At 48.8% G+C, this 22,378-nt stretch overlaps 1 protein-coding gene across 10 annotated transcripts in view; it reads right to left on the bottom strand.

The window, feature by feature from the left end:
• CROCC (ciliary rootlet coiled-coil, rootletin) overlaps positions 1-21,820 on the bottom strand; it is an 80,273-nt gene extending 58,453 nt beyond the window's left edge. For 3 of the 10 annotated variants that reach the window (XM_083161848.1, XM_083161849.1, XM_083161852.1), the window contains exons 1-3: positions 12,989-13,160; positions 6,001-6,139; positions 5,440-5,588 (exon numbers count right to left, since the gene is read on the bottom strand). In XM_083161848.1, coding sequence (XP_083017974.1) covers positions 5,440-5,588; positions 6,001-6,139; positions 12,989-13,048 — 348 coding nt within the window. In that variant the 5' untranslated portion in view covers positions 13,049-13,160. The other 7 variants (XM_083161857.1, XM_083161856.1, XM_083161850.1 and 4 more) reach the window with 7 other exon arrangements.
• Between the last annotated feature and the right edge of the window lie 558 nt (positions 21,821-22,378).

The following is a 22,378-nucleotide window of genomic DNA, read 5'->3' as shown; positions in this document are numbered from 1 at the left end:
CTGTCCCCACCTCCTGCACCCAGCAACCTACTGTCCCCACCTCCTGCACCCAGTGACCTGCCGTCCCCACCTCCTGCACCCAGCGATGTGCTGTCCCCACCTCCTGCGCCCAGCGACCTGCTGTCCCCACCTCCTGCACCCAGCGACCTGCTGTCCCCACCTCCTGCACCCAGCGACCTGCTGTCCCCACCTCCTGCACCCAGCGATGTACTGTCCCCACCTCCTGCACCCAGCGATGTGCTGTCCCCACCTCCTGCGCCCAGCGACCTGCTGTCCCCACCTCCTGCACCCAGTGACCTGCTGTCCCCACCTCCTGCACCCAGCGACCTGCTGTCCCCACCTCCTGCACCCAGCAACCTACTGTCCCCACCTCCTGCACCCAGCGACCTGCCGTCCCCACCTCCTGCACCCAGTGACGTACTGTCCCCACCTCCTGCACCCAGCGACCTGCTGTCCCCACCTCCTGCACCCAGCGACCTGCTGTCCCCACCTCCTGCACCCAGCGATGTACTGTCCCCACCTCCTGCACCCAGCGATGTGCTGTCCCCACCTCCTGCACCCAGCGACCTGCTGTCCCCACCTCCTGCGCCCACCGACCTGCTGTCCCCACCTCCTGCGCCCACCGACCTGCTGTCCCCACCTCCTGCGCCCAGCGATGTACTGTCCCCACCTCCTGCGCCCAGCAACCTACTGTCCCCACCTCCTGCACCCAGCGACCTGCTGTCCCCACCTCCTGCACCCAGCGACCTGCTGTCCCCACCTCCTGCACCCAGCGACCTGCTGTCCCCACCTCCTGCACCCAGCAACCTGCTGTCCCCACCTCCTGCACCCAGTGACCTGCCGTCCCCACCTCCTGCACCCAGCGATGTGCCGTCCCCACCTCCTGCACCCAGCGACCTGCTGTCCCCACCTCCTGCGCCCACCGACCTGCTGTCCCCACCTCCTGCGCCCAGTGATGTACTGTCCCCACCTCCTGCACCCAGTGATGTACTGTCCCCACCTCCTGCGCCCACCGACCTGCTGTCCCCACCTCCTGCGCACAGCGATGTACTGTCCCACCTCCTGCACCCAGCAACCTACTGTCCCCACCTCCTGCACCCAGTAACCTACTGTCCCCACTTCCTGCACCCAGCAATGTACTGTCCCCACCTCCTGTGCCTGGCACTGCCCAGATCACAAAATGATCTGTCCACCCTGCCCCCGGCACTGTCCCCGGCATTGTCCAGCATGCCCCCGGCACTGCCCAGCCTGCCCCCGGCACTGCTCAGTCTGCCCCTGGCATTGTCCAGCCTGCCCCCTGGCACTGCCCAGCCTGCCCCTGGCACTGCCCAGCCTGCCCCTGCCCAGCCTGCCCCCGGCACTGCTCAGTCTGCCCCTGGCATTGTCCAGCCTGCCCCCTGGCACTTCCCAGCCTGCCCCCGGCACTGATAAGCCTGCCCCCGGCACTGCCCAGTCTGCCTGTGAAGTGGCTCATGATACAATACCCAGGCACCTATTGAGCACAGACAGGAGATTACAGGCTGTTTCCATGGCAGCCTCTTGTCTCCTGCCTGTATTACACCGCCAGCATGCAGCTCTACATGGCATGTGTCTACTTGCCCGAAGGACCCTGCTCCTGACATAGGCCCCGGCTTCCTCCGCAGGGACAGCCGGGGGCTCGGCCTTGTCCTCCATCCCTAAGCCTGAGAACAGACCACTGCGGTGTGCCTCCTATACACAGCCCCTTCTCTGGGTGTAGCAGCAGGATCCCCGCACAGCTCCAGCCCCTCCTCCTCATCATGGTGGCAGGACAGAAGCAGCTTCCCCTGTGCATGCTCCGTGCTCACTCTAGTACTTCTGTAGGGCAGGGTGCTGACCACCGGGCGGGGCACATTCTCCCCCCAAGTCACACCCAGGGGACACGCTACACTTATATGGTGTCCATGCCGACTTTCTAGACACCAAAAAAAACGACCTATTGCTTGTGTCGACCTTTGGACCACATTGACATTTTTTAGGTGTCAACATTTTGCCTGCCGACCCTATGACCCATACCCTCCATGAGCCAGTGATAGAGGATGGTGTGGACACAACAGGATGGAGCGGGAAAAATGCCTTTGTAACTCCCCATAATCACACAATGTGCCGCATACAGCAAGTTTACGGTCTCCTAGGTAACAGTCTCCGCAGCGACCACCAATTCAAGTCATCCTGCGGGTCACTAGCACAGAATGGTTCAATACACTGGGAAGGGGCAGGGACACTCTACTGCAGGAAGCGTAAGCTCTGTGTACTAGGGATACATGGGAACAGCGCTCTGTGAAGAGGTGCCCAGCTCTGTGCCCATGTCTGCCAGGGTCCGGGGATGGGGGCTACAACTATAAAGTAACGGGGGGTCAGGGTCATTACCGCATGATATGATGCATTACAGGGTCCCCCATGGCCCTATCGCTGTGGAACAAGATCAGGACACAGGTGGAACTGCAGCCATATGGTCACATCCGGCCATATAGAGACCACAATGATAACCTGCTGGAGCAGGAGCCCCTGACTCCAACATCCCCATCCCTGGCCAACAACGCAGCATTAGTCCTGCAAGTAAAATATGGCGTTTGTTCACTGCGCTGGAGTGAAGGGAAAAAGCAGCTCAATAAGTTTTTGCAAGTACATAAAAAGGGGGGTGATGAGCGCTAATTATAAAGAAAGAGGTTGTAAGGAAAGGAAAAAAAAGTAAGGGTTTGTTGGATAAAAAATGGACAAATGTCCTAAAAAAGATACAAGGGGCCAAATGTAATAGGGTGAGAGTTTCAGAAAGTGAGAGATTTTGGGAGAGTTTTCCCATGTTTTTTAAAGCAGCAATCAATTACATGGCAACATCAACCTGGTTTTGCAGTGTAATTGATTACTGCTTTAAAAAACATGGGAAAACTCTCCCAAAATCTCTCACTTTCTGAAACTCTCACCTTATTACATTTGGCCCAAGGTGTTTTTTACAAAAATAGTAAAAGAGAAAGAAAAAGAAAAAGAGAAGAAATATTGTATGTAATAATGGTTGGATAAAGAATGGATATTGGAGTTGTCTTTTAGTTTGTCCGATATATTGTAAGCCACATGGGCAGCAGAGAAGATAGATATATATATATATATATATATCGGACAAACTAAAAGACAACTGAAAATCAGACTCTCCGAGCACATATATAACATCAAGAGAGGTCTCATAACCCACAGTGTGTCAAACCACTTTCTACAGACTCATAACAAAGATCCATCAGGTTTACAGTTCATAGCAATAAAAAAAGTCAACCAGCACTGGAGAGGAGGGGACTTCATTAAAACACTCAAACAAACAGAAACCAAATGGATTTATGAGTTAAATAGCTTATTACCCAAAGGTATGAACATTGATTTCGAGTTAAATGCATTTTTATACAATATCCATTCTTTATCCAACCATTATTACATACAATACTTCTTCTCTCTTTCCTTCTCTTTTACTATTTTTGTAAAAAACACCTTGTATCTTTTTTAGGAAATTTGTCCATTTTTTATCCAACAAACCCTTTCGTCAAAGAACAACATGAGGTTCCCACCATTTTTTATGTCCACATCCGTTTTAATCAATAAAGTTTTTGAAAAATTTTCCAAATAAAAAACGAAATGGAACCCAGCAATGACATTCTTGAAAAAGTGCTTGAACGCACGAAACGCGTAGAAGAGGCTGCTCCGTGATCCCCCAAGTGTGCTCCCCACCCCTGGAAGCAAGCTCCATACCATCGGAGCCCAAGCGGCACCCGCCGCATCAGACGCACCGTTCGTGCTGACGGGAGAAGAGAGAAGACGTGCGGCATCTCAACCGGCCACAGCACGCTGATCTCCCAACCCGCAACTAGAGGTAGGCAAAGGTAGCAAGGCACACTCCACGGATTTATTCCCCCAACCTCTTGTGTCATATTACAGTATATTGTATTAACCATTCCTGGATCTTTAACCCAAAGCTGACAACACCTTTTGTATTATATGCTGAAAGGAGACTTAAGGCGCTCATACACGGTGCGATGCGATGGACTCTCCCGCGCACATCACATCTAGCGCAAAACGCACAGTGCACATCGCACCGTGTATCGGCGGCACCAAGAGGCGTTCACACAGTGCGCTCTGATCCCGATTGGGATGGAATCGAATAGCAAGGGCATTTGATGTGGACTATATAGTGAAGACTGCGCTGTCAGCTAAATGGGAGTGTGTAGCAGCATCGAATCGGGATAGAAAGCTTAAAACTATGTTCAATCTCCATTCGATGTCTATGCGATACTGATATAGTCAATATCGAATGGTAAATCTCACCGTGTGCACACACCATTAATAAAAAGTGATTGGGAGTACGCTGAGGCCACTTCTCATTTTGTAGAACAAAATGTAAAAAAAAAATATTATGTTTCATTGAAATACCTACTGCGACTTAATATGGGGTGTGTAAACTAAAAACAAAACATTGCTTTTGGTATACTTACAGGACAAAACGTCATATGTAATTATTGGCCCAAGTAACCAAATAAAAAGCTTCCAAAACCTGAATCCTCCCAACCGTTCACCTTGATAATTACTCCTCTGCATAAATGTCTTATTCAGAAATCGTGCGTCCCTGATCCTATCTCAAAGTTTCCAAAAATTAATTTCTCTGGTAACATCGCAACCGGGAATCTCAGAGCAATACGCCGCTGGGGGTCTGGGCTATGTTGTGGGAACATTAGGGACAATGAGGATCAAATCAATGCGTCATTCACAGTAGCCCACCCCGCAAGCAAATACCGGGCAAGTCCCATCCTGCCCGTTGCCAATCACCGCTCACCGCCTGCCCAGGCATGACCAACTACAGACCCAAAGTGCCACGACCCCCCCCCACACCCCCCTGTGAAGCATGAGAGATAGGCAGCTCTTGAGATGGAAATGAAAAAGCTGAATCAATTGCAGAGAGCACAGGATTACAGCTATCTCTGCCATCAGTTACAGGAGGCCCAGAGAGGGCTCCCAACATGGCCGCCAAAAATGTCTGCCACCAGATGCCTTCAGTAGTGTAAGGAGTAAACTCGGCTGGAGGCTGCACCTGGCCAGGTCACAATGCAAGGGAATCCTGTCTGGGGAGCAAGTAACGTTCCCTAACCCCATAGATCTGCCAATCTAGATCTACTCCAAACGGCCAATCAGGAGCCAAGGATCTATCCCCGGAATCACGTGATTATACATAACACGTGTAGGGCCGTCACAGGAATATGGAGTGTGAAGTGTATGTACACCAATACTAAGTCACATTACCATCAAGCCGTATTACAGGATAACCAGAAGGCAGATAAGTATAGGGAATGCATATACCATGGAGCAGTACAACAGATTCATCATGTACAGTGGGCATCTGTATATACCCATGGGACAGGAATGCGGATGGTGTCCTGATCTTACCCTCTCGCTGATCGCGTTGTATTTGATGGCCAGCTCATCTCGCTCTGCGCGACTCTGCGCCAGCAGATCCTCCACCCGGGACAGCTCCTGCTGGAGGATGCGGTTCTCCTCTTGCAGGGACAGGAGAGATGACATGTCTGCGGGGGGGCCTGCAGGAAACAAATCAGCCATTACTTCTGTGGGCACAGCCGGGATGCCTGGGGCTTCTGAGCACTCACGTGCCGAGTGAGGTGGGCATCCACCGTCACATATGTCACCCATCAGGCAAGGCTGCTAGGAATAATGCGGGGTGCTCCAGTCACACATGGGGACATCACCCTAAATCTCCCGGGGTCCCATACTGCTCTCCTGTATCCAGGCCACAGGCGTCAGCACTGACCCCACCACTACCCGCTATATATATAACTGGGACGTATGGAGAATGGGGCATCAGGACTATAGACGCGTTCCTCCCTGCATCAGTACAGGACGGATAAAGGATTCTGTATTCCCCAATAGACCTGTAAGACACCTGAGCTGCGTTATGTGGATTAGCCACAGACCACGGCCCAGTATACTCACCAGATACAGGCGGCCGGAGGTTCCTGGTAACGATCTCTCGGATGCAAGCTGGCAGCCGGGCAGGGAGAGGGTTTGTGGGGTCTCCACGTAGCGTCAGACACTTCTCTTCTGCGCAGCCTAGAACCCGGAGAGACAGTTCCTGCAGGAGAAGAGGATCAGCCCATTAGCACAGAAACCGCTGCATAAACCCGAACATGGGACGAAGGCAGAGAAACAGGCAGGTCCAACATCAAACAATGCATTATTACCAGTTATTATATAGCGCACACATATACCGCAGCACTGTACAGATAATATTATTACCAGTTATTTTATAGCGCACATATATTCCGCAGCGCTGTACAGAGAATATTATTACCAGTTATTTTATAGCGCACATATATTCCGCAGCGCTGTACAGAGACTATTATTGCCAGTTATTATATAGCGCACACATATTCCGCAGCGCTGTACAGAGAATATTATTACCAGTTATTATATAGCGCACACATATTCCGCAGCGCTGTACAGAGACAATTATTGCCAGTTATTATATAGCGCACACATATTCCACAGCGCTGTACAGAGACTATTATTACCAGTTATTATATAGCGCACACATATTCCGCAGCGCTGTACAGAGGATATTATTACCAGTTAGTTATATAGCGCACACATATTCCGCAGCGCTGTACAGAGACTATTATTACCAGTTATTATATAGCGCACACATATTCCACAGCACTGTACAGAGAATATTATTACCAGTTATTATACAGCGCACACGTATACCGCAGCGCTGTACAGAGACTATTATTACCGGTTATTATATAGCGCACACATATTCCGCAGCGCTGTACAGAGCATATTATTACCAGTTATTTATATAGCGCACACATATTCCACAGCGCTGTACAGAGAATATTATTACCAGTTATTATATAGCGCACACACATTCCGCAGCGCTGTACAGAGAATATTATTAACAGTTATTATATAGCGCACACATATCCCACAGCGCTGTACAGAGACTATTATTACCAGTTATTATATAGCGCACACATATTCCGCAGCGCTGTACAGAGACTATTATTACCAGTTATTTATATAGCGTACACATATACCGCAGCGCTGTACAGAGACTATTACCAGTTATTATATAGCGCACACATATTCCACAGCGCTGTACAGAGAATATCATTACCAGTTATTATATAGCGCACACATATTCCGCAGCGCTGTACAGAGAATATTATTACCAGTTATTATAGAACACACACATATTCCGCAGCGCTGTACAGAGACTATTATTACCAGTTATTATATAGCGCACACATATTCCGCAGCGCTGTACAGAGAATATTATTACCAGTTATTATACAACGCACACATATTCCGCAGCGCTGTACAGAGAATATTATTACCAGTTATTATACAACGCACACATATTCCGCAGCGCTGTACAGAGATTATTATTACCAGTTATTATATAGCGCACACATATTCCACAGTGCTGTACAGAGATTATAATTACCAGTTATTATATAGCGCTCACATATTCTGCAGCGCTGTACAGAAAATATTATTACCAGTTATTTATGACAGGTCAGACACCAGGACTCAGTATATAGGGACCGGGGTCACAGCGCTGTATATCAGACAGATCCTATAATGTACACACTGACAGGTCAGACACCAGGACTCAGTATATAGGGAGGGTCCCAGCGCTGTATATCAGACAGATCCTATAATGTACACACTGACAGGTCAGACACCAGGACTCAGTATATAGGGACCGGGGTCCCAGCGCTGTATATCAGACAGATCCTATAATGTACACACTGACAGGTCAGACACCAGGACTCAATATATAGGGACCGGGGTCACAGCGCTGTATATCAGACAGATCCTATAATGTACACACTGACAGGTCAGACACCAAGACTCAGTATATAGGGACCGGGGTCCCAGCACTGTATATCAGACAGATCCTATAATGTGCACACTGACAGGTCAGACACCAGGACTCAGTATATAGGGACCAGGGTCACAGCGCTGTATATCAGACAGAACCTATAATCTACACACTGACAGGTCAGACACCAGGACTCAGTATATAGGGACCGGGGTCACAGCGCTGTATATCAGACAGATCCTATAATGTACACACTGACAGGTCAGACACCAGGACTCAGTATATAGGGACCGGGGTCCCAGCGCTGTATATCAGACAGATCCTATAATGTACACACTGACAGATCAGACACCAGGACTCAGTATATAGGGACCGGGGTCCCAGCGCTGTATATCAGACAGATCCTATAATGTACACACTGACAGGTCAGACACCAGAACTCAGTATATAGGGACCGGGGTCCCAGCACTGTATATCAGGCAGATCCTATAATGTACACACCGACAGGTCAGACACCAGGACTCAGTATATAGGGACCGGGGTCACAGCGCTGTATATCAGACAGAACCTATAATGTACACACTGACAGGTCAGACACCAGGACTCAATATATAGGGACCGGGGTCACAGCGCTGTATATCAGACAGAACCTATAATCTACACACTGACAGGTTAGACACCAGGACTCACTATATAGGGACCGGGGTCACAGCGCTGTATATCAGGCAGATCCTATAATGTACACACTGACAGGTCAGACACCAGGACTCATTATATAGGGACCGGGGTCCCAGCGCTGTATATCAGACAGAACCTATAATCTACACACTGACAGGTCAGACACCAGGACTCAGTACATAGGGACCGGGGTCACAGCGCTGTATATCACACAGATCCTATAATGTACACACTGACAGGTCAGACACCAGGACTCAGTATATAGGGACCGGGGTCCCAGCGCTGTTTATCAGACAGAACCTATAATGTACACACTGACAGGTCAGACACCAGGACTCAGTATATAGGGACCGGGGTCCCAGCGCTGTATATCAGACAGAACCTATAATGTACACACTGACAGGTCAGACACCAGGACTCAGTATATAGGGACCGGGGTCCCAGCGCTGTTTATCAGACAGAATCTATAATCTACACACTGACAGGTCAGACACCAGGACTCACTATATAGGGACCGGGGTCCCAGCGCTGTATATCAGACAGATCCTATAATGTACACACTGACAGGTCAGACACCAGGACTCAGTACAAAGGGACCGGGGTCCCAGCGCTGTATATCAGACAGAACATATAATCTACACACTGACAGGTCAGACACCAGGACTCACTATATAGGGACCGGGGTCACAGCGCTGTATATCAGACAGAACCTATAATGTTCACACTGACAGGTCAGACACCAGGACTCAGTATATAGGGACCGGGGTCCCAGCACTGTATATCAGACAGATCCTATAATGTACACACTGACAGGTCAGACACCAGGACTCAGTACATAGGGACCGGGGTCCCAGCGCTGTATATCAGACAGATCCTATAATGTACACACTGACAGGTCAGACACCAGGACTCAGTATATAGGGACCGGGGTCACAGCGCTGTATATCAGACAGATCCTATAATGTACACACTGACAGGTCAGACACCAAGACTCAGTATATAGGGACCGGGGTCCCAGCACTGTATATCAGACAGATCCTATAATGTGCACACTGACAGGTCAGACACCAGGACTCAGTATATAGGGACCGGGGTCCCAGCGCTGTATATCAGACAGATCCTATAATGTACACACCGACAGGTCAGACACCAGGACTCAGTATATAGGGACCGGGGTCACAGCGCTGTATATCAGACAGATCCTATAATGTACACACTGACAGGTCAAACACCAAGACTCAGTATATAGGGACCGGGGTCACAGCGCTGTATATCAGACAGATCCTATAATGTACACACCGACAGGTCAAACACCAGGACTCAGTACATAGGGACCGGGGTCCCAGCGCTGTATATCAGACAGAACCTATAATCTACACACTGACAGGTCAGACACCAGGACTCAGTATATAGGGACCAGGGTCACAGCGCTGTATATCAGACAGATCCTATAATGTACACACTGACAGGTCAGACACCAGGACTCAGTATATAGGGACCGGGGTCCCAGCGCTGTATATCAGACAGATCCTATAATGTACACACTGACAGGTCAGACACCAGGACTCAGTATATAGGGACCGGGGTCCCAGCGCTGTATATCAGACAGAACATATAATCTACACACTGACAGGTCAGACACCAGGACTCACTATATAGGGACCGGGGTCCCAGCGCTGTATATCAGACAGATCCTATAATGTACACACTGACAGGTCAGACGCCAGGACTCAGTACATAGGGACCGGGGTCCCAGCGCTGTATATCAGACAGAACATATAATCTACACACTGACAGGTCAGACACCAGGACTCAGTATATAGGGACCGGGGTCCCAGCGCTGTATATCAGACAGAACCTATAATGTTCACACTGACAGGTCAGACACCAGGACTCAGTATATAGGGACCGGGGTCCCAGCACTGTATATCAGACAGATCCTATAATGTACACACTGACAGGTCAGACACCAGGACTCAGTATATAGGGACCGGGGTCACAGTGCTGTATATCAGACAGATCCTATAATGTACACACTGACAGGTCAGACACCAAGACTCAGTATATAGGGACCGGGGTCCCAGCACTGTATATCAGACAGATCCTATAATGTGCACACTGACAGGTCAGACACCAGGACTCAGTATATAGGGACCGGGGTCACAGCGCTGTATATCAGACAGAACCTATAATGTACACACTGACAGGTCAGACACCAGGACTCAGTATATAGGGACCGGGGTCCCAGCGCTGTATATCAGACAGATCCTATAATGTACACACCGACAGGTCAGACACCAGGACTCAGTATATAGGGACCGGGGTCACAGCGCTGTATATCAGACAGATCCTATAATGTACACACTGACAGGTCAAACACCAAGACTCAGTATATAGGGACCGGGGTCACAGCGCTGTATATCAGACAGATCCTATAATGTACACACCGACAGGTCAAACACCAGGACTCAGTACATAGGGACCGGGGTCCCAGCGCTGTATATCAGACAGATCCTATAATGTACACACTGACAGGTCAGACACCAGGACTCAGTATATAGGGACCGGGGTCCCAGCGCTGTATATCAGACAGATCCTATAATGTACACACCGACAGGTCAGACACCAGGACTCAGTATATAGGGACCGGGGTCCCAGCGCTGTATATCAGACAGATCCTATAATGTACACACCGACAGGTCAGACACCAGGACTCAGTATATAGGGACCGGGGTCCCAGCGCTGTATATCAGACAGATCCTATAATGTACACACCGACAGGTCAGACACCAGGACTCAGTATATAGGGACCGGGGTCACAGCGCTGTATATCAGGCAGATCCTATAATGTACACACCGACAGGTCAGACACCAGGACTCAGTATATAGGGACCGGGGTCACAGCGCTGTATATCAGACAGAATCTATAATCTACACACTGACAGGTCAGACACCAGGACTCAGTACATAGGGACCGGGGTCCCAGCGCTGTATATCAGACAGATCCTATAATGTACACACTGACAGGTCAGACACCAGGACTCAGTATATAGGGACCGGGGTCCCAGCGCTGTATATCAGACAGATCCTATAATGTACACACCGACAGGTCAGACACCAGGACTCAGTATATAGGGACCGGGGTCCCAGCGCTGTATATCAGACAGATCCTATAATGTACACACCGACAGGTCAGACACCAGGACTCAGTATATAGGGACCGGGGTCCCAGCGCTGTATATCAGACAGATCCTATAATGTACACACCGACAGGTCAGACACCAGGACTCAGTATATAGGGACCGGGGTCACAGCGCTGTATATCAGGCAGATCCTATAATGTACACACCGACAGGTCAGACACCAGGACTCAGTATATAGGGACCGGGGTCACAGCGCTGTATATCAGACAGAATCTATAATCTACACACTGACAGGTCAGACACCAGGACTCAGTACATAGGGACCGGGGTCACAGCGCTGTATATCACACAGATCCTATAATGTACACACTGACAGGTCAGACACCAGGACTCAGTATATAGGGACCGGGGTCCCAGCACTGTATATCAGACAGATCCTATAATGTGCACACTGACAGGTCAGACACCAGGACTCAGTATATAGGGACCGGGGTCACAGCGCTGTATAGCGGACAGAACCTATAATGTACACACTGACAGGTCAGACACCAGGACTCAGTATATAGGGACCGGGGTCACAGCGCTGTATATCAGACAGATCCTATAATGTACACACCGACAGGTCAGACACCAGGACTCAGTATATAGGGATCGGGGTCACAGCGCTGTATAGCAGACAGATCCTATAATGTACACACCGACAGGTCAGACACCAGGACTCAGTATATAGGGACCGGGGTCACAGCGCTGTATATCAGACAGATCCTATAATGTACACACCGACAGGTCAGACACCAGGACTCACTATATAGGGACCGGGGTCACAGCGCTGTATATCAGACAGATCCTATAATGTACACACTGACAGGTCAGACACCAGGACTCAGTATATAGGGACCGGGGTCCCAGCACTGTATATCAGACAGATCCTATAATGTACACACTGACAGGTCAGACACCAGGACTCAGTATATAGGGACCGGGGTCACAGCGCTGTATATCAGACAGAACCTATAATGTACACACTGACAGGTCAGACACCAGGACTCAGTATATAGGGACCGGGGTCCCAGCACTGTATATCAGACAGAACCTATAATGTACACACTGACAGGTCAGACACCAGGACTCACTATAGGGACCGGTGTGTTAGCTATCATTGCCTAAGGCAAGAAGTAACACAAAGAAGTGTAAGCTCAGATGACAAGCCGCACTTGTATGTAGATCAGGGGAGACACTGTGAGATGATATGGTATCACCTTCTCTGACCCACCTCGATCACAGCCTCCAGCTTCCGCTCAGCGTGGTCCTGGGTCTCCTCCACAGCAGTCATCAGTGCCACAGCCCCTAATGAGCCTCAGAAGACGCCGGCAGAGAACCATGGAGCCCTCACATGGTCCCAGGAGCTGTGTCTGCCAGACCCCATGGGGGTAATGCACCTCCCCCTCTAATTGCACACTACTGAGCTTAGAATTAAATCTGCTTAGCTCCCCCCTCTGACCAGGCTACAAGTGTCCCTGTGATTGTCAGGAGAGACCCTCCCACTCCTGACACTTTTCAGACCTAAGATCCTGACCGGTCCTAGAGCCCGCCACCCATCATTCATGCATCATCTGCTCCCAGTGCTGCTGCTGCACAGTGAATGGAGAGCAGTGGGCACTAGGACCCTGTGGATGAAGACTCTCCCAGAAGTTACTGTATCCATAGAAACCACAAACTTCCAAGATCACATGCATTCCTATATGGAACTGTGACATAATGGGTAATAAAGTGCTGGGAACCCAACATACCAATACCAGGGTGGCCGACTGTGTGTGTGTGTGTGTGTGTGTATATATATATTACACACACACGCAACACAGTGAGACACTAAGTAATAGAAAGTATATAGCACAGAACAATGAAAGTCCCAATAAAAATGCTTAGGACAGTCCCAATAAAAATGCTTAGGACAGATGGTGGTACATTGCTGGGTGTACCAGGGCGTAAGCGGCATCACTTGGACCCTGTCGACCTTGTGACTGTCGACCTAGACACTGTAGATGTTTTATACCATAACCATTATATATCCACACACAGGTGATACTGTATACTGAGCACCTGCTCTGCAGGACACTGAGGTAGATGTATGAAGCAGTGATAAGGTGCCTGGTACTTTATCACCGGCCAATCAGCTCCTAACTGTCCCTTTTTAAACCCAGCCTGTAATGCAGGGTGCACACCAGAACGATCATGATTGTGAGACGATCATACGATGGTCGCACGATCTGCATACGATCCGATCATGATCTGTATCCAGGTGAAGGGATCGTTTCAAATCCTGCAAAACGACCAAACAGCCAGCGGGGACGCGCATCGGATCGGAAGCGGATCTAAAACATACCTAATTTCCGTACAATCGGTCGAGAAGGACTGCTATGTGATTTATGTGAGGGAGCTGGCAGAAGAGCGCCATCTGCTGGGGGACCATAAGAATCGCTCACCCCTGAATCACCTGTGCAGCACATATATATATATATATATATATATATATATATATATATATATATATATATATATATATATATATATATATATATATAGTTACATAGTAGTTAAGGTCGAATAAAGACGTGCGTCCATCGAGTTCAACCTTGGTTAGTGTGTATGATCCATTTGCTACATCCCTTATTATGTGCTTTGTGTTCTGATGTATTTAAATACAGATAATGATTGTTATTTGTACCCCAATAGAGGTTTGTCCAACCGTATTATAAACGTATTAAGTAATCCGCGGCCGCTCGCCACGCTTCGGGCTTGGTGGCTCGCCACGCTTTATAAAATCAACTCTATGCCCACTTGGATAGTGGGGAAATGAACAGGACTATTATAACATTGAATCCTATGGAAAATCGCATCGGAACGCATGCGATATCGGATGCGATTTTTCCGACCCGATCCTAAAATCGGGCACCCAGATACTACATAAGTACCCAAACTTCAATAAAAGAGAACTGTAATTGAGCTTCTGGCATGACTGCTTATTTTTTCTTGGATTAGAGGAATTGTCTCGTCACTTATTAATGTTTACATTTTGTTATTAGTGTCAAATAAGTGTAAAAACAGATTGACAGGAAAGTTTAGGGCGGGAGGAAAAGAAAAAAAAGAGAGGGGGGGGGGGGGGGGAGGAGAAGCCACGCGTGTCCAAGCCATCCATCCCTTTTTGTGATTAGACTATTGGTGGGTCTTGTAAAAGTATTCTGGTCTCATATCAGAGAGTTGTGCAAAAACATTTATGAATTTGTTGTTTGGTATCTATATAACTCTCCCAAACCTCAAAAAAAAAAAAAAATCTTGAGTTTCTTTATGTAGAGTTGTTTCAGTCCATTCAAGCTTAAATATGTGAAATAATATTTCTTGGAACATACGGAATGAGGGAGGTGTGGCGGATATCCAATGCTGTAGAAGGCATTTTCTCGCTACCGCAGAAAGGTACAACAACAATTTTTTGAAACCAACTGAAATTTTTGGGGTAGTTGGCAAGTATCCCAAGATAGCCCATTCTGGTGTTATTAGTAGGTAATTTACCAAATGGTCTACCGCAAATTTCCTAATTGTCATCCAACATTTTTGAATGGCTGAGCATTCCCATAGACAATGGTACAGATCTGCATGAGGACCTTTGCATTTGGGACACACTGAAGAATTTGTTAGACCCATTAAAGTGAAGCGATGGGGAGAAAAGTAGCCTCTTTCAAATATTTTGAAGAACAAGTCCTTGTAGGGCGTGGCTGATATAGTTTTAGTGGAGTATAATAGAGTTTTTAAGATAGTCTTTCCGTTTATTTTGGGGAAGCGTGACTGCCATTTAGTAATACCTGTATGATAAGGTTCTCTTAATATTTGGTAAAAGTAAGTTCTAGCTATTCTGGAGTAACTTACGTTTATGAGGGCCCTATCTAGATCAGAGATCAGGATGTTGTCTATGTAGGTGTGCGTTATACGTGTGAAAAGAGATTTTTCCAGCAGGAAGTAATCAATTCTTGTAAAAGTATCATGTTCATTCTCACACCCGCTATCTTTGAAAACCCATGCAGTTCCTCTTCCCTGCCTGGGGTGTCGCTGTCTGCTGTAGTGCTTCTAGCACAGTGTGGTCTGTATATCAGCACTGATATGCAAACCAGACTTGTGCTAGTAACACCACAGCAGACAGCGACACCCCAGGCAGGGAAGAGGAACTACATGGATTTTCAAAGATAGCGGGTGCTAGAATGAACACTAATGTACTGGTGAATGGTAGGTGTATTCCCTACTGGAACCATTTTGCAATCTCCATGCATCCAATAGATTGTGTTGGGAGCATAAAAAGGATATTCCTTCTCTATGATTAGGAGGAGGATTTTCTGAAGTTTTAGAATGATCTAAATTAGTATCATGCAGTGAATTCATGTCTCCCCCCCACGATTAGATTGGACATGGTATGTTGCATTAGTAAGTTGGAGATGGATTGATAAAATGCAAAATTTGGGGTGTTGGGTGCGTATAGGTTTAGCAATGTGTAGGATTCACCATATATGGTTAGTTTAAGCAGTAGGAATCTGCCTTCTGGATCAGTTATTATGTTGGTAATCGTGTAATCTAGGTTTCTCTTAAATATTATGGCCACTCCACGTTTTTTCTTAAGTGTAAGAGGCAGTCACACATTCCCCAAGCCATGGACTTTTCAAATGGGAATCTGAGTTTTTGAGCCAGTGAGTTTGTTGTAGAAACATAATATCTGAGTTGGAGCGTTTCAGATACGTTAGAACTTTACGTCTCTTAATTGTGGAGTTTAGGCCTGCCACATTCCATGATAAGAATCTAAGTGAATTTGAAGTGATTTGCGGAATTTATAAAGTTGGTGATTGTGTTGTCATCCTATTCCACACTTAAGAGAGACCACATATGAGTGAGAATAAACGTGTAGCTCACCTGCCCTGTCCCAGCCAGCAGAGCATGCAATAGGGAGTCGATCGGCAGAAATCCAGTACCCAGACACGCGTGGCTTAGAATAGAAAGGAGATAGGAAGGGGTGGAAAAAAAAGGGAAAGGGAGAAAAAATATAGCCAGATTGTAGGCTCTCTTAATGACAAATATAACAATTTAAGTATCTTATTCTTTAAGTATCAATAAAACAAGTAAGAATACACATTTTTCTTAACCAAAACTACATGGTATGGTGTCACTAACCATATTTATCACATCAATATAAGCTTTCAACCGTTTGGAGGTGGGTTGATCTATTTTTAAATGATGGTACTTGTGTATTATCTGGGCGCCCGTTTTTTTTCATCGCACGTTAAAAAATCGCATTGCATACAATCATATCGCATGCGATGCAACGCGATTGGACCCGATTTTTAATTGTACAGGCACCCAGATGCCTGATTCCTAAGTTAAATGCCCGCCCAGACCTGATTTTTGATTGTACACCCACCCTGATGGGTGATTACTATGTTAAATGGCCCCCCCATTGTTAATGCCACCCCACCATCAACGCCAACCCGAAGCGTGGCGAGCGCGTCCTCCGACCTTTTCATACCCCCACTATCCACATCGGCGTGGAGTTGATTTTAGATAGTGTGGCGAGCGTAGGAAGCCACCGAGCCCGAAGCGTGGCGAGCCCCACAAGGGGACAGGGAATACATGTGAAGTAATACGCGTGCGCTCGCCACGCTTCGGGCTCGGTGGCTCGCCACACTATATAAAATCAACTCCACGCCGACGTGGATAGTGGGGGTATGAAAATGTCAGAGGACGCGTACCGCCGCCCCTCGCGGGCTCACTGCGCTTGCCATGCTTCGGGTTGGCGTTGATACTGGGGTGGCGTTAGCAATGGGGGGGCATTTCACATAGTAATCACCCATCAGGGTAGGTGTACAATTAAAAATCGGGGATGTGGGTGCATTTAACATTGTAATCAGGCATCAGGGTGCATGTACAATGTAATATCGGGTATAATCGCATCGCATTGCATGCCACTAGTTAAGACATGCGATGCGACGCGATATTAAAATTGTACACTCCTCCCGGGAAAGGCTCAAAATCGTGTCCAATCGCATTGCATCGCATGCCTTAACTAGTGCGATGTGATATATCGGGCACCCAGATAATACACAAGTACCGATACGATTTCTGGCCTGAATAGGGTCTTCGAATATGTGGGTTTTACCATCAGTAGTTACAGATGTTTACAGATAGGAGAGAATTCTCTTCTTTTCTGAGTGACATGAGTGGAGAAATATTGGAATATCAAGATTTGGAAGTCACGCACTTTAAGAGTACGTTGCTTGCGATATGCCATAAGGATATTCTCTTTGTCTCTGTAATTTAGCAATTACTGGGCGAGGTCTTTTATCTTGATTATCTCTATCAGGCCCTAAGTGCAGGGCCGTCTATTCGTATGGGCTTAATGGGCACTTGCCCAGGGGCCCCAGGTGTATAATAAGGGCCCTTTGCTGATAGCTGAGGATCCCCTTATTCCAGGGATACCAGAATTTTGAAAATCGGCCCTGGGGAACTGGAGATATCCAACTTCAAAGCAGCAGTCCACATCCAACCTGTTAATTGCAATTCCCAGTCATATTTCTCAGGTTCTCTGAGAGTATATTCCAAAAGCTGGGACTCTCCCCTTTCTGTCCACACTAGCGACTTGTCTCTATCATACCCAGAACCAGAGATATCAGCCTTCCAGCAGCCGGTCCCTGCTCCAGTTCCAAACGTCTGGTGTACAGTGTTATATTTTTGTCAATGGATTGCTCTGGCTCCTGATCTCTGATCCCCAAGTCCCCAGCACCTCCTGAAAGTTGGGACTCTAGGTTTTTATACTATTGAAGGCTAAGAAATCTATTTCCAGATAATGGAGATATCTACAGTCAAACAAGCTGCCCTTCCACCGGAAAATGACGAATATTAAACCTACTCCATTATCCAACCCTCCCCTGCGTATAAAACACCCCCTACCTCCCTGGAAGTCATTTACAAGGATATATAATGGAAGTGTGGTATATTGACTGTGGGGGTATATCATGGGGGTGAAGTATACTGTATGTGTGAAGGTATATAATGGGGGTGGGGTACAGTATCTGTGGGGGGTATATAGTGGGGGTACACGGTGTGTGGGGTGTATATAATTGGGGTGGGGTACATTGTGTGTGGGGTTTATAATGGCGTTGTGGTACAGTGTCGACATTCGGATCAAAAAACAGTGAAAAACCCATGTCGACCTTATGACCAGTCGACCTTCCACATGTCGACCTTTATGCAAATTCGACCTTAAGTCATGTCGACCTTGGCCCATGTCGACCTTAAATCAGGTCGACCTTCCAGCCTGTCGACCTAATGGGGTCGACCTAATGACTGTAGACCTAAGTTCATTCTGACAGATGTACCGTATGGGGAAGCGGTCATCTATTAGAATGAACTTAGGTCTACAGTCATTAGGTCGACCCCACTAGGTCGACTGGCAGGAAGGTCGACCTGACTTAAGGTCGACATGGGCCAAGGTCGACATGACTTAAGGTCGAATTTGCATAAAGGTCGACATGAGTAAGGTCGACTGGTCATAAGGTCGACATGGGGTTTTTCACTGTTTTTTGAGCCGACATGTGCCGACAGGCGGTATTTCATGCCCTACCATCCACTAGGGCGTGGAGGAGGTTATTAAAGCTGTGGCGAGCGAAGCGAGCCACCGTGCCCGATGCATTGCGAGCGAAGCGAGCGATGCGAGGGTCCGATTCTCATTGCCAACTGTGTCCATGTCGACATTCGGATCAAAAAACAGTGAAAAACCCATGTCGACCTTATGACCAGTCGACCTTCCACATGGCGACCTTTATGCAAATTCGACCTTAAGTCATGTCGACCTTGGCCCATGTCGACCTTAAATCAGGTCGACCTTCCAGCCAGTCGACCTAATGACTGTAGACCTAAGTTCATTCTGACAGATGTACCGATTCCACTGTATGTTAGGGGGGGCTAAGAGTAATGGGGTGGGTACACTGTATGTGTGTAGGTGGTATATAATAGGGGATGAGGTACACTGTATGCATACCTCCCTGCATGCCCCTCTCCAGGGGGGACACAACACATTGCTCTGCTCCTGCACTGATGTATGATTGCCAGCAGCTGTGTTTAAAATGCCTTTTCTTTTCAATGAACCTGTTCAACACAGGTGACAGCAATCCTAAGAGGAACGTCCAGGAGCAGAGCATTGTGTCCTCCTGGAGAGGGTCATGTTGGGAGGTATGTGAGGGCGGTATATAATGGGGTACAGTGTGTGTGTGTGTGTGTGGGGGGGGGGGGTATATAATGGGGTACACTGTATGTGTGTGGGGGGTATATAATGGGGTACACTGTATGTGTGTGGGGGTATATAATGGGGTACACTGTATGTGTGTGTGTGTGGGGTATATAATGGGGTACACTGTATGTGTGTGTGGGGTATATAATGGGGTACACTGCATGTGTGTGGGGGTATATAATGGGGTACACTGTGTGTGGGGGGTTGGTACACTGTATGTGGCGAGGGGGATATATATATTAAATATATGATAGGGTTGCGGTATGTATAACGGATCCGGAGTACATATAACGGGTCCGGGGTGTCCCCTCACCTTCCCTGGCCGCCTCGACTCTCTCCATCCCGGTGCCCGGAGCTCTCCCTCCCCCGCCGCGGAGGCCTCAGGCAGGTGGCGCCGGAGCTGTCATTACGTCAGTCCGGGGACCAGCATGAGGCCTACACCGCCGCCCAGCCTCCAGTCACAGGATGCGGCCAGGGGAGAGCGGGAAACACGGAGGCGAGGGGGCGGCCGCCTAGGCTGGGACTCTGGGACCCGGAGGAGGGGAGTCAGCTGGGGGGAGCAGGCATGGGACTGCCCCCACCAGGGGTATCTACAGCCGGGGGGAGCAGGCATGGGACTGCCCCCACCGGGGGGGTAGCTACAGCCGGGGGCACAGGGACCGGACTGCCCCCACCAGGGGTATCTAATGCCGGGGGCACAGGGACCAGACTGCCCCCCAACCAGGGGTATCTACAGCTGGGGGCACAGGGACTGTCTGTCCCCCCACCCCCTCCAGGGGTATCTACAGCCGGGGGCACAGGGACCGGACTGCCCCCACCAGGGGTATCTAATGCCGGGGGCACAGGGACCAGACTGCCCCCCCACCAGGGGTATCTACAGCTGGGGGCACAGGGACTGGACTGCCCGCACCAGGGTTACCTAATCCTGAGGGCACAGGGATCGGACTGCCCCCACCAGGGGTATCCACAGCTGGGGGCACAGGTACCGGACTGCCCCCACCAGGGGTATCTACAGCCGTGCGTCAGGCGCTCCATACATTCCTGCCTACTCCTCCAGTACCTCATAATGGTGGTTATACTGCCGCTAGTGCAACATGCCAGGGATTGTATTACCTCCAGTGCCTCATAATGGTGGTTAAACTGCCTCCAGTGCCGCATGCCTGGTGTTATGCTACCGCTAGTGCCGCATGCCGGGGGTTAAACTACCTCTAGTGCCACCTCCTGCCGGGGGTTAAACTACTTCCAGTGCCTCATGCCAGGGGTTACTCTACCTCCAGTGCCTCATACAGGAGGTTATACTATCTCTAGTGCCTCTTGCCAGGGGTTACGGTGCCTCATGCCAGGGGGTTATATTACCAGTAATGACTCATGCAGGAGTTTATACTACCACTAGTGCCATATGCTGGGGGTTATACTACCTCTAGTGACATATGCTGGGGGTTATACTACCACTAGTGACATATGCTGGGGGTTATACTACCTCTGGTGACATATGCTGGGGGTTATACTACCACTAGTGCCATATGCTGGGGGTTATACTACCACTAGTGACATATGCTGGGGGTTATACTACCTCTGGTGACATATGCTGGGGGTTATACTACCTCTAGTGACATATGCTGGGTGTTATACTACCTCTAGTGACATATGCTGGGTGTTATACTACCTCTAGTGACATATGCTGGGGGTTATACTACCTCTAGTGACATATGCTGGGGGTTATACTACCTCCAGTGGATCAGGCCAGCGGTTACGTTACCTCCAGTGCCTCATGTATTACTGGTAGTACCTCATGCAGGAGGTTATACTGCAGCTAGTGCCGCATGCTGGGGGTTATACTACCACTAGTGCTGCATGCTGGGGGTTACACTACAGCTAGTGCCGCATGCTGGGGGTTATACTACCACTAGTGCTGCATGCTGGGGGTTACACTACAGCTAGTGCCGCATGCTGGGGGTTACACTACCTCCAGTGCCTCATGTCAGGGGACTATATTACCGGTAGTGCCTCATGCAGAAGGTTACACTACCGCTAATGCCGCATACTGGGGGTACACTATTTCCAGTGCCTCATGAAGGAGATTACACTACCTCTAGTGCCTCGTGCCAGCGGTCACGTTACCTCCAGTGCCTTATGCAGGAGGTTATACTACAGCTAGTGCCTCCTACAGGAGGTTATACTACCTCTAGTGCCTCATGCCAGAGGTTACGTTACCTCCAGTGCCTCATGTATTACCGGTAATGCCTTATGCAGGAGGTTATACTACAGCTAGTGCCTCATACAGGAGGTTATACTATCTCTAGTGGATCAGGCCAGCGGTTACGTTACCTCCAGTGCCTCATG

This window comes from Crinia signifera, chromosome 19 (assembly GCF_055691185.1).
Source record: "Crinia signifera chromosome 19, ASM5569118v1, whole genome shotgun sequence".
NCBI classification, from domain to species: Eukaryota; Metazoa; Chordata; class Amphibia; order Anura; family Myobatrachidae; genus Crinia; species Crinia signifera.
The sequence above is the reverse complement of the archived record's forward strand: the minus strand, read 5'-3'. Positions and strand labels throughout refer to the sequence as shown.